This window comes from Salmo trutta, chromosome 14 (assembly GCF_901001165.1).
Source record: "Salmo trutta chromosome 14, fSalTru1.1, whole genome shotgun sequence".
Taxonomy (NCBI): domain Eukaryota; kingdom Metazoa; phylum Chordata; class Actinopteri; order Salmoniformes; family Salmonidae; genus Salmo; species Salmo trutta.
Genome location: NC_042970.1, coordinates 15,521,112 through 15,534,116, shown reverse-complemented (window position 1 = coordinate 15,534,116; position 13,005 = coordinate 15,521,112). Strand labels below are relative to the sequence as shown.

The 13,005-nt window shown below is 41.6% G+C and overlaps 1 protein-coding gene across 2 annotated transcripts; it reads left to right on the top strand.

Annotated features, from left to right (window-relative positions):
- The first annotated feature begins 66 nt into the window (after positions 1–66).
- Positions 67–8,827, top strand: LOC115207491 (GATOR complex protein NPRL2). 2 transcript variants are annotated; one of them, XM_029774596.1, is made up of 11 exons: positions 67–606; positions 4,040–4,131; positions 4,441–4,609; positions 4,718–4,826; positions 4,910–5,046; positions 6,807–6,904; positions 7,153–7,189; positions 7,300–7,393; positions 7,483–7,600; positions 7,792–7,934; positions 8,069–8,827. In XM_029774596.1, the coding sequence occupies exons 1-11, from the start codon at positions 532–534 to the stop codon at positions 8,155–8,157; spliced, it is 1,161 nt and encodes a 386-aa protein (XP_029630456.1). In that variant the 5' UTR covers positions 67–531; the 3' UTR covers positions 8,158–8,827. The 2 variants fall into 2 exon arrangements, with proteins under 2 accessions (XP_029630456.1, XP_029630457.1); XM_029774597.1 differs by having other exon boundaries at positions 68–606; positions 8,090–8,827.
- Positions 8,828–13,005: the final 4,178 nt, after the last annotated feature.

Below are 13,005 nucleotides of genomic sequence, written 5' to 3'. Positions count from 1 at the left end.
TCCATCAACTTGTTTGGCGTGTCCTGGAACGTACCCATCCGTAAAGCGCAGTACGGGTAAATTATGTTCGGGAACTCCACCATGTTTCATCGATAGCGCAAGGTTATTGTTAGCCATATAGCTAGCTAGCATACCACTTGTTCGATTGTATTTACGCTGTGTTATATTTTTTGCATGACATTTACACAGATTGGTCGTCAATTGCAAGGAAATACAAGAGGATCCAGTCGTATGTTTCCACATTAGCCAGAGAGCTAAGTTAGCTAGAGATAGCTGGACTAGCTAGCTAGGGTAGACTGTCAACAACAACCCTTCCCTGCTCTGTTAGGAATTAGGAGTCATAGCTACTACCTAGCTACAGTAACAAGAGTGACTTACAACCACTAGATACACAGCTACTGTAGGTCTTCTTCAAAAATATGTATCTTCAATTGATCACATTGTCTGAGAACTGAGTAAGAGATTGACGCAGTTGGAGTTTATTTCTTTATTATACTACCTGAAGTTTAAAGTCCTTTTTACAACGTCTTCATGGGGATGAGTCGAATAGAGTGTATATTTTTTAGTGAGTTTCACCCCACACTTGGACCAAAGATTACTTACCAGGTAGGTGTACAGTACAGTATATGTTTTGACAGTTTTTGCAACGAGTGTCAAGCTAACTTTCTAATCAAATCGCATTTTATTTGTCACATGCTTCGTAGACAACCTGGCGGGTAGACTAACAGTGAACTGCTTACCTTACGGGTCCTTTTCCAACAGTTAAAGATAAGATCAAAAATAGAAATAGTGACCTAGTGAATAACGAGTAAATATAACATGGCTATATACAGTGGTGTAAAAATACATTCATGTACTACTTAAGTCGGGTTTTTTTGTGGTATCTGTACTTTACTATTTATATTTTTGACAACTTTTACTTTGCTACATTCCTTGACAAAATAGTGTACTTTTTACACCATACATTTTCCCTGACACCCAAAAGTACTCGTTACATTTTGAATGCTTAGCAGGACAGGAAAATGGTCCAATTCATGCACTTATCAAGAGATCATCCCTGGTCATCCTTACTGCCCCTGATCTGGAGGACTCACTAAACAATGCTTGGTTTGTAAATGATGTCAGTCTTGGAGGGTCTCCTGGCTATCGATAAATAAGTAAAAAACTAAAACGGTGCCCTCTGGTTTGCTTAATATAAGGAATTAGTAATTATTTATGCTTGTACTTTTAATACTTAAGTATATTTAAAACCAAATAATTTTAGACTTTTACTCAAGTAGTATTTTACCGGGTAACTCACTTTTACATGAGTAATTTTCTATTAAGGTATATTTAGTTTTACTCAAGTATGACAATTGGATACTTTTTCCACAACTGGCTATATATAGGGTTTAGAAAATAACATGGCTTTTCAGGGAGTACCAGTACTAAGTCAATGTGCAGAGGCACAAAGTAATTGAGGTACCTATGTACTGTACATACAATGCATTCGTAAAATATTCAGATCACTTGACTTTTAACACATTTTGTTATGTTACAGCCTTATTCTAAAATGGATTATTAACTGGGTGGTTCCAGCCCTGAATTTTTATTTATTTAACCGTTATTTAACCAGGTAAGTTGACTGAGAACACATTCTCATTTACAGCAACGACCTGGGGATTAGTTTCAGGGGAGAGGAGGGGGATGAATGAGCCAATTGTAAGCTGGTGATGATTAGACAGCCGTGATGGTATGAATGCCAGATTGGGAATTTAGCCAGGACACCAGGGTTAACACCCCTACTCTTACGATAAGTGCAATGGGATCTTTAATGACCTCAGAGAGTCAGGACACCCGTTTAACGTCCCATCCGAAAGACAGCACCCTACACAGGGCAGTGTCCCCAATCACTGCCCTGGGGCATTGGGATATGTTTTTAGACCAGAGGAAAGAGTGCCTCCTACTGGCCCTCCAATACCACTTCCAGCAGCATCTGGTCTCCCATCCAGGGACTGACCAGGAACAACCCTGCTTAGCATCAGAAGCAAGCCAGCAGTTGGATGCAGGGTGGTATGCTGATTGGCTGACAGCTGTGGTATATCAGACCGTGTACCATGGGTGTGACACAACATTTATTTTTTACTGCTCTAATCTAACGAGGCAAGTCGGTTAAGAACAAATTCTTATTTACAATGACGTCCTACCAAAAGCAAAAGGCCTCCTGCGGGGACAGGGGCTGGGATTAATATATATATATATATATATTCTCCCCTGATTTCTCAGTTTGGCTGGGCGGTCAGCTCTAGGGAGAGTCTTGGTGGTTCCAAACTTCTTCCATTTAAGAATGAAGGAGGCCACTGTGTCCTTGGGAACCTTCAATGCTGCGGAAATGTTTTGGTACCCTTCCCCAGATCAGTGCCTCAACATGACCCTGTCTCGTAGCGCTATGTACAATTCCTTCGACCTCATGGTCGTAGCGCTATGTACAATTCCTTCGACCTCATGGGTTTTACTCCGATATTTACCACGGGTGGATTCCAGTCACGTTGTATAATCGTCTCAAGGATGATCAATGGAAACAGGATGCACCTGAGCTCAATTTCGAGTCTCATACCAAAGGGTCTCAGTACTTATGTAAATAAGGTATTTCTGTTTTTTATTTTTAATACATTTGAAAACGTTTCGAAAAACCTGTTTTCGCTTTGTCGTTATGGGGTATTGTGTGTAGATTGATGAGTACATTTATTTATTGAATCCATTTTAGAATAAGGCTTTAACGTAACAAATGTGGAAAAAGTCAAGGGGTCTGAATACTTTCCGAATGCACTGTATAGGTAGAGGTTAAGTGACTATCAACAGCTTATGTGGTGAGTATGAAAGTGTGAGTGTGTGCGTTGCATCAGTTTACGTGTGTGTGTCGGGGGTGTCAGTAAGTGTGTGTGGGTAGAGTCCAGTATGTGCATAGAGTCACTGCTAAAGAGTTAGTGCCAAAAAAGGTAACTGTTTAGAAGTCTTATGGCTTGGGGGTAGAAGCTGTTCAGGGTCCAGTTGGTTCCAGACTTGGTGGATTGGTACCGCTTGCTGTGCGGTAGCAGCAAGAACAGCCTGTGGCTTGGGAGGCTGGAGTCTTTGACACTTTTTTGGGCCTTCCTCTGACATCGCTTGGTATAGAGGTCCTGGATGGCACGAAGCTCAGCCCCAGTAATGTACTGGGCCGTACGCACTACTCTGTAGTGCCTTACGGTCGGATGCCAAGCAGTTGCCATACTGGTGATGCAGTCAGTCAAGATGCTCTTGATGGTGCAGCTGTATAACTTTTTGAGGATCTGAGGGCCCATGCCAAATAATTTCAGTCTCCTGAGCGGGAAGTGGCATTGTTGTTCCCTCTTCACAACTGTGTTGGTGTGTCTGGACCATGATAGACCCTTAGTGATGTGGACACCGAGGAACTTGAAGCTCTCCTCCCGCTCCACTACAGCCCTGTTGATGTGGATGGGAGCGTCCCGTCCGTTTCCTGTAGTCCACGGTCAGCTCCTTTGTCTTGCTGACATTAAGGGAGAGGTTGTTGTCCTGGCACTTCACGGCCAGGTCTCTGACCTCCTCCCTATAAGCTGTCTCATTGTTGTCGGTAATCAGGACTACCACCGTCGTGTTGTCGGCAAACTTAGTGATGGTGTTGGAGGCGTGCATGGCCACGCAGTTGTGGGTGAACAGGGAGTACAGGAGGGGACTAAGCACGCACCTCTGAGGGGCCCCCGTGTTGAGGGTCAGCATGGCTGTGTTATTGCCTATCCTCACCACCTGGGGGCGGGCTGTCAGGAAGTCCAGGATTCAGTTTCAGAGGGAGGTGTTCAGTCCCAGAGTCCTTAGCTTAGTGATGAGCTTCGAGGGCACAGTGGTGTTGAATGCTGAGCTGTAGTCAATGAACAGCATTCTCACATACTGTAGGTGCTCCTTTTGTCCAGGTGGGAGAGGGCAATAAAGATTGTGTCATCTGTGGATCTTTTGGGGCTGTGTTCTATCTTTTCCCATCTTTGTATTGTGTTCTATCCTCCAGGTTCCAGAGGAGTACATATCCCGGGAGCTCTTTGACACAGTACAGGTGTACATCATTACCAAACCAGAACTGCAGAACAAACTCATAACTGTGTACGTACACTTGGGAATTTACATTAGGATATTCTTATTCATGGTCCAATTTAACAACAGGTCTTATTTTTCTCTCCTCTTGTGTCTGTTACTTGAACTATGTGAAGAATTTATTTGGGCTGCAATTTCTTCCTTTCCTGTGGCGGCCCTCATAAGAGCCAGTTTCATCATAGTGCTTGATGGTTTTTGCAACTGCACATTTTCCGAATTGACTGACCTTCATGTCTTAAAGTAATGATGGACTGTCGTTTCTCTTCGCTTATTTGAGCGGTTCTTGCCATAATATGGACTTGTCTTTGATTGATGTAGAACGGCCATGGGGAAGAAGTTAATTGGTTGTCCGGTGTGCATCGAGCACAAGAAGTACAGCCGTAATGCTCTGCTCTTTAACCTGGGCCTTGTATGCGATGCAAGGACCAAGACCTGTGCCCTTGAGCCGATTGTCAAGAAGCTGTCAGGGTACCTCACAACGCTGGAGGTAAAAGGATCTCCCTGGAGGCTGGTGCTCTTTTTCAAAACATCACAAGATCTGAATGTCTTATGGGATATATAGGTCATAGTGTTAATATTTCTCTTTATTTTGCAGCTGGAGAGTGGGTTCATATCGAACGAGGAGAGCAAACAGAAACTGCTACCTATTATGTCCACGTTGTTAGAGGAGCTAAATGCTACCGGAGCCTGTACCTTACCCATCGGTATGTGTGCATTTGTACTCAGCAATGTGTCAGAGTCTTTTCTCTTTCTCTCACACACCATTCGTTCCCTCCTTCTCATTCAGATGAGTCCAATACAATCAACCTGAAGTTGATTGAGCAGCGCAGGGACCCTCTGATCGTGCAGGAGTACGACGTGCCTGTCTTCACTCAGTGCAAAGACCACTTCATCAAATCCCAGTGGGATCTCACCACTCAACAGGTAGGTCTTTCCGCCACACCGACAGTGGCTCACACAGATAGACCCACGCCTCATCCATATCAGAAGCAGTGTGGCTGACAAGCAGTGTGGCTACAGTGTGGCTGACATCCCATCAAGGGTTTCAGAGAAACAATGATTTGTCTATACAGTACCAGTCAAAAGTTTGGACACACCTACTCATTCAAGGGTTGTTCTTCATTTGTACTATTTTCTATATTGTAGAATAATAGTGAAGACATCAACACTAGGAAATAAAACATATGGAATCATGTAGTAAACAAAAAGTGTTAAACAAATCAAAATAGATTTTATATTTGAGATTATTCAAAGTAGCCACCCTTTGCCTTGATGACAGCTTTGCACACTCTTGGCATTCTCTCAACAAGCTTCATCTGGAATGCTTTTCCAACAGTCTTGAAGGAGTTCTCACATATGCTGAGCACTTGTTGGCTGTTTTTCCTTTACTCTGCGGTCCAACTCATCCCAAACCATCTCAGTTGGGTTGAGGTTGGGTGATTGTGGAGGCCAGGTCATCTGATGCAGCACTCCATCACTCTCCTTCTTGGTCAAATAGCTCTTACGCAGCCCGGAGATGTGTTTGGTCATTGTCCTGTTGAAAAACAAATGATAGTCCCACTAAGTGCAAACCAGATGGGATGGCGTATCGCTGCAGAATGCTGTGGTTGCCATGCTGGTTAAGTGTGCCTTGAATTCTAAATAAATCATCAACAGTGTTACCAGCAAAGCACCATCACACCTCCTCCATGCTTCACGGTGGGAACCACACATGCTGAGATCCTCCATTTACCTACTCTGCGTCTCACAAAGACACAGAGGTTGGAACCAAAAATCTCAAATTTGGACTCAGACCAAAGGACAGATTTCCACCAGTCTCATGTCCATTGCACGTGTTTCTTGGCACAAGCAAGTCACTTCTTCTTATTGGTGTCCTTTAGTAGTGGTTTCTTTGCAGCAATTCGACCATGAAGGCCTGATTCACGCAGTCTCCTCTGAACAGTTGATGTTGAGATGTGTCTGTTACTTAAACTCTTTGACGCATTTATTTGGGCTGCAATCTGAGGTGCAGTTAACTCTAATGAACTTATCCTCTGCATCAGAGGTAACTCTGGGTCTTCCTTTCCTGTGGCGGTCTTCATGAGAGCCAGTTTCATCCTAGAGCTTGATGGTTTTTGGGACTGCACTTAAAGAAACTTGACTGACATTCATGTCTTAAAGTAATGATGGACTGTCATATCTCTTTGCTTATGTGAGCTGTTCTTGCCATAATATGGACCCCTTTTATCTGTATACCACCCCTACCTTGTCACAACACAACTGATTGGCTCAAATGCATTAAAAAGGAAAGAAATTCCACAAATGAACTTTTAACAACGCACACCTGTTAATTGAAATGCATTCCAGGTGACTACCTCATGAAGCTGGTTGAGTGAATGCCACGAGTGTGCAAAGCTGTCATCAAGTCAAATGGTGGCTACTTTGAAGAATCTCAAATATAAAATATATTTAGATTTGTTTAACACTTTTTTTTGGTTACTACATGATTCCATATGTGTTATTTCATAGTGTTGATGTCTTCACTATTATTCTACAATGTAGAAAATAGTACAAATAAAGAAAAACCCTTGAGTTAGTAGGTGTGTCCAAATTTTGGACTGGTACTGTGCAATGTCATCATGCACCTGTCTCAGATTAAAGCGCTGATGAAAACGATGTCAGAAATGTGTTGAATTCTGTTGTAGATCCTGGCCTACATTGATGGGTTCAGGCATATCCAGAAGATATCTGCAGAAGCGGATGTTGAACTTAATCTAGTCCGGATCGCCGTACAGAATTTACTGTGAGTGCTTTAAAACTGGTAATATGAAGCAACAGATAATGAACCCATTGGAATAGATTCAAAGAGAACATTCTTTATGATGAAACATTTCCCTCTGAAACCATGGAATAGATTCTTAGAGAATATTCTTTATGATGCAACATTTACCTATGAAACCATGGAATAGATTCTTAGAGAACATTCTTTATGATGCAACATTTACCTATGAAACCATGGAATAGATTCTAAGATAACATTATTTTTTACAGGTATTATGGTGTTGTAACCTTGGTATCAATATTTCAGGTAATGAAACCCTCAGTAACAATACCGTCTTTACATAATGTCTTCTTCATCTGAAATGTGGTGTGTGTGTGTACAGTCCTGCTTACACACTGTATGTTGTGTCTCTCCAGTACTCCAACGTGTACTGCACAACCCCTACAGTCCAAAGCCTGATAGATGACAGGTCCATTCAGGAGGAGTGTCTCAACTATGTCACCAAGAAAGGTAACAGCCAGTTTGGAAAGTTGTAGTCAGAACGAGTTAGAATTTGTTACAGTCAGTGTATGATAAGTTCTGCTGTGTGTGTGCTTCAGGACAGAAGAGAGCCTGTTTAAGGGATGTGTTCCAGCTGTACTGCGGTCTGACTCCAGGCACCACAGTTCGCGACCTTTGCTCCCGCTACTCACAGCAGCTGCAGAGGGTAGATGAGAGGTGAGTTACCAATCATCCATGTTGACTCATGATGTTTATGTGGTTGACATGGACCTCAATGTCCATATTTGTTTATTTGTCAGGGACCATGTACAACATGCTATTGCACCAGATTTAGCTAGATAGCTAATCTTCATCTACGCGGAGAAGTGTAGAGAATAGTGTTGTTTATATCATGTGGTGCTCAACAGGAGGCTGATCCAGTATGGACTGATGAAGGCTCTCATTCGCCGTCTGCAGAAGTATCCTGTTAAGGTGACACGAGACGAGAGGAGCCGCCCACCACGCCTTTACACTGGTTGCCATAGTTACGACGAAATCTGCTGCAAGACGGGTAGGTTAAGACGTTTATGATGACACATTGCTAGGTTTTATAGTGATGACAAATGTGTTTAGGAAGATTAATAATTACAGCGGGCTGGATAAGTATTTTGAGAAATCGTTCTATACTCTAATCTCTCATGGCAGTGCCTTTCCCTGTATTTGCAGGAATGAGCTACAAAGAGCTGGATGAGCGCTTGGAGAATGATCCCAACATAATTGTGTGCTGGAAGTGATACCCTGGCTTAATCAGCAACCACACTCACTTTGATAGAAAAAGCCATCTCTCTAACAAAGACAGACACGAGGTCCGATTGTACTGAAACACAGGCCTCCTGCTCGTCTCTCATCTGACCCACACAACTGCCTGCTGTCCAGGAGACACAATGTGGATCAATCTCGGCCAAAGATGCCTTAAACTGACTTTTCTATCATTGTTGTTGTCTGTGGACTTCATCTGAAATGTTCTGGAAATGATCTGTGCATTCAAAGGCTGAGACATGTAGGAAGTTTTATACTAGTAGTATGTCACCAATGTCACTTGTTATCATTCCCAGGTTTTTCCATCTAGACTTTGAATCAATCATTGTGGGATAGTTTCATTCAGAACAATGAATGGAATCATTTAAAAAGACCACAAAAATGAGGAATGTGGCAGGTAGCCTAGCGGTTAAGAGCATTGTGCCAGTTCAGCAAACATTCGCTAGTTCAAACTCTTGCACCGACTAGGTTAAAAATCTGTTGATGTTCCCTTGAGCAAGGCACTTAACTCTAATTGCTCCTGTAAGTCGCTCTGTATAAGAACGTCTGCTAAATGACTCAAATGTAAAATGTGCTTATTAATGTACCAAAAAATGATAATACCAACTCCTTACAATAATAAAGATGCTTTGTCGATTTGAATGACCCATTGTCTGACTGTGTTTATCTTGCTCACTTCATTTACAGTGCCTTCAGAAAGTATTTATACCCCTTGACTTATTCCACATGTTGTATTACAGCCTGAATTCAAAATAGATTGAATTGATTTTGTTTCTCACCCATCAACACAGTTTTTTCAATAAATTTGCTAATATTTACAAAAACATGTTTTCACTCACATTATGATGCTCTTAACCCCATAATGTGAGTGAAAACATGTTTTTGGAAATGTTAGCTAACTTATTGTAAATTAAATGCAGAAATACAGTCTCTCATTTACATAAGAGTTCACACCCCTGATCTCAATACATGTTAGAATCACCTTTGGCAGTGATTACAGCTGTGTCTTTCTGGGTAAGTCTCTATGAGCTTTGCACACCTGGATTGTACAATATTTGCACATGCTTAAAAGAATTCTTCAACCTCTGTCAAGTTGGTTGTTGATCATTGCTAGACAGCCATTTTCAAGTCTTGCAATAGGATTTCAAGATAATTTAAGTCAAAACTGTAAGTAAGCCACTCAGGAACATTCAATGTCGTCTTGGTAAACAACTCCAGTGTATATTTGGCCTTGTGTTTTAGGTTATTTTCCAGCTGAAAGGTGAACTTGTCTCCCAGTGTCTGTTGGAAAGAAGACTGAACCAAGTTTTCCTCTAGGATTTTGCCTGTGCTTAGCTCTATTCTGTTTCTTTTGATCCTAAAAAAGAGTATGCTCATAACATGATGCAGCCACCACCATGCTTGAAAATATTAAGTGCATACTCAGTAATGTGTTGTGATGGATTTGCCCCTTGGAGCTGATTTCCTGGTGTTTTTACAGTCTTTTATGTCCAACAATGAAAATTCTAAAGAAAGATGTTTTTTTTTTTTTTACTTTGGTGGTGTGTGGGGGGGGGATATAAAACAATTTGGCCTGCGGGCCACCAGTTGGGGAACCCTGGCCTAGTTGTTACAGTGTAGTAGACCCACATATCACTACCTGTCCTTTGTCTCCTTCTACAGGAGAGATAGCAAAGTACATTCATGGAAAATGGTAGAAGGTTCTGTCTGAAGATGACTAAATTGGGCGGCCAGGTCTGGATTGCTCTGTACAACCTGGTGCTGAAGGAAGACTGCCAAAGGAAATATGACTTCAACAACTTCAACAAGAACCAGCGCTTGAAGGTACAGCAGCCTCAGCCAGTACTGGCGCTTCTGACAAGAGTGGCCTCTGAACTCTAACTGTCAAAACTATAGCTCAGGAAAAATGTCTGTTCAGATCATTGTCCTTCAAAATCTTTTCTAATCTCCCCTCCGATTAGAAAACAGATGAGGTATCCCGGCTCTGTTTTGACTGGTGTTTTCTCTTATTATTATTTCTATGATTGTCTCTCCTTCCTGAACATACGTGAGGATAGAATTATGAGCTCTGAGAACTGTGCAGGATAGCATAGGTGGTCTATCAGACATACCACAATGCAGACAATGAAAGTCTAACTCAAAATGAAACTTATTTTGTGTGTAGCTGTGGTTTCCTGACAGAGGTGTTAATAGACCAGCTGCCCAACCTGGTGGAGCTCCAGCGCTTCCTCAGTCACCTCACTGTCACAGACCCTGCTCCTCCAAAGAAAGACCTAATCTTGGAACAGGTGAGGAACACACACACACACACACACACACACACACACACACACACACACACACACACACACACACACACACACACACACACACACACACACACACACACACACACACACACACACACACACAGGAACATGCACACGCACGCCAGGGTTTCCGTTAGCCGGCTTTTGCCTATAAAATAAATTAAAAGCCGATTAAGTGAAGTTGTAGCATATTATACATCCCAATTTCACACTTCAGCACCATTCTCTCACTCCTTGCGCACTGCCTTATGTGCATCAAATCACATTTTATTGGTCACATACACATATTTAGCAGATGTTATTGCGGATGTTGTAAAATGCTTGTGTTCCTAGCTCCAACAGTGCAGTAGTATCTAATATCTCGTATCAGCATGCGTCTGCTGCTGAGGAGAGAGAGGAGCGAAAGTTAAAGGAAACTTAGAGAGTATGTCTACAATGAAAAGCCTACCAGAGGAATGTCCTCCGTATGGACAACTTTTAATATTGTAGTGGACAAAGATGAGAAGAAAGTTGGTACGACCAAATGCAGGCTACTGTGCAACTCGCTATTCAGGTAGGATGCAATTTTGGAGAAAAAAAAAAAAAATAGTATTTATAATAATTTGTATTATCATTATTATTAACGTATATCAGTGGTCACCAACCTTTTTTGAGTCAACATCACTTTCTGAGTCAAAATGCAAGCCGAGATCTACAGTTCAGATTTTTTTTAACATTACTTAAATAACGTAAGTCTATGCAACATTAACCTATACAGTAAGCTATAGGCCCAAAACATTATCACCGCATATTGGCTTTGCTTGAATTGCCCTGCCAATGCATTTTTGTAGTTCTCTAACCATTTTATTAAAATTATATTTCAACATTTGAAGTAGGCTATATGATCACACTGGTAATAGATCAGTTGTTGTATTACTTGTGAGGCACAGCTGAGTGAGCATAATAATAATAATAATGAACTTTTTTTATTTTACTGTGCTGATGGAGCCTGCATCTGATGGTCAGTCAACGTCCCACCACTCTCCCTTTCCTCCGCTGACACTGACCAAAAATGGACACCGTCTTCCAGCTAATGGCAAAACTCAAATCACACCGCATTATTTCTGCCTCATGCACAAATTCATGTTGTTACTCCTATGACCAGAGAAAGTGAAACATTCCTCGATATTAAAAAAGACCCAATCTACTAATAATAACAACGCAAGCCTATCGATACACTTTTCAACTCATTCATTGCAGCTGCAGTGCTGGTTGTAGTGCGAGTGGAAGTAGGAAGAACGCACATTTTATAGCTTATAAAAGTGTTGAATACAAAGTGTTGACAGTGCTGAGTAAAATCTTAAACATGAACTCAGCCATAAAAACAGCAGCTCTTTGCTCTATTCATTGACAGTCTCTCTCTAGTCATGGTTTTAAAAGTTTAGAAATCTCACAGTATCAACTTTGCTGTAGCTTTCTTTTACACCTGCTACATTACTGCAGACATGTTAATCTGAACCATCCGATTGGCCAGTGGTAGGCCTATAGCGCACTTGATTTGCTCCCCCCGGGAAGGCAGAGTTTGTACCTTCAGAGATATGAAATGGTTCACAATGGGAACATGTCGGGTGCACCTAACACAAACAGCGTGAGACGAATAAAAAACAAATAGGAACAAAAGCCTTGTAGTTGTTTTTTTACAGAAATGTTTGGTAATCAACTAGGAATGCCTTGGCGATTGACCGGTTGGTGACCACTGCTGTATATCATTGTTATTATTGTAGGCCTATTTATTAATCTAAACAAGTTTTAAATATGCATAACGTGTTTTGTTTTATTCTGTTGAGACATTTCCGTTTGCTAAATTAAGTTCCATCTGTCTTTTTAATTGTGTGCTCCGTATTTAGTTTAAGATAGGTTATTAGTAGGCTTGTTGTAAAATAAATATCATTTGCCTATTTGCTGTAATTTGTTCGGTATGGTAGGTACTAGCCTTTCTTGGTAATTGCTGCAATATATCCTGTTGAAAGCATTTGTGAAGGTTTAAACCAGCTCGCAAGTGTTTTGTTTCATTCTGTTGAGCCATTTTCTTTGGCCAAATTAAAGGGAGACTCACACAGTCACACACTGTATCTTCGCATGTGCACAGGTTTGCTTCAAACTGTTCACAGCGTGGTATCCACAGGACCAAAAGCTTAAGGGTGTAACTTTGTGTTGCATATTGGGGGGGTCGGGGTCAAAGCGTTTCCGGGGTCATCACCCTTCTAGGGGGAGGGGGGTCTGGAGCAATGCCCCCCGTGAGATATGTTTTTAAAGAAATAGCTGTGAAATCCTAAACTTTACTGATAATTTGGTCAATATATCCCAACCTCAACTGAAATACCAATCATTTCTGTATTACTTTAAACTGTTGGTCTACTTTAACAGCTCAGAAAGTAACCACATTTGGCAATTTGTTTGAAGAACGACTGTGAGAAGGTCAGTTCTGGGGTGCGTTCAGTTTGATTGAACGTTTGCTATGTTGTGTAACGGCTT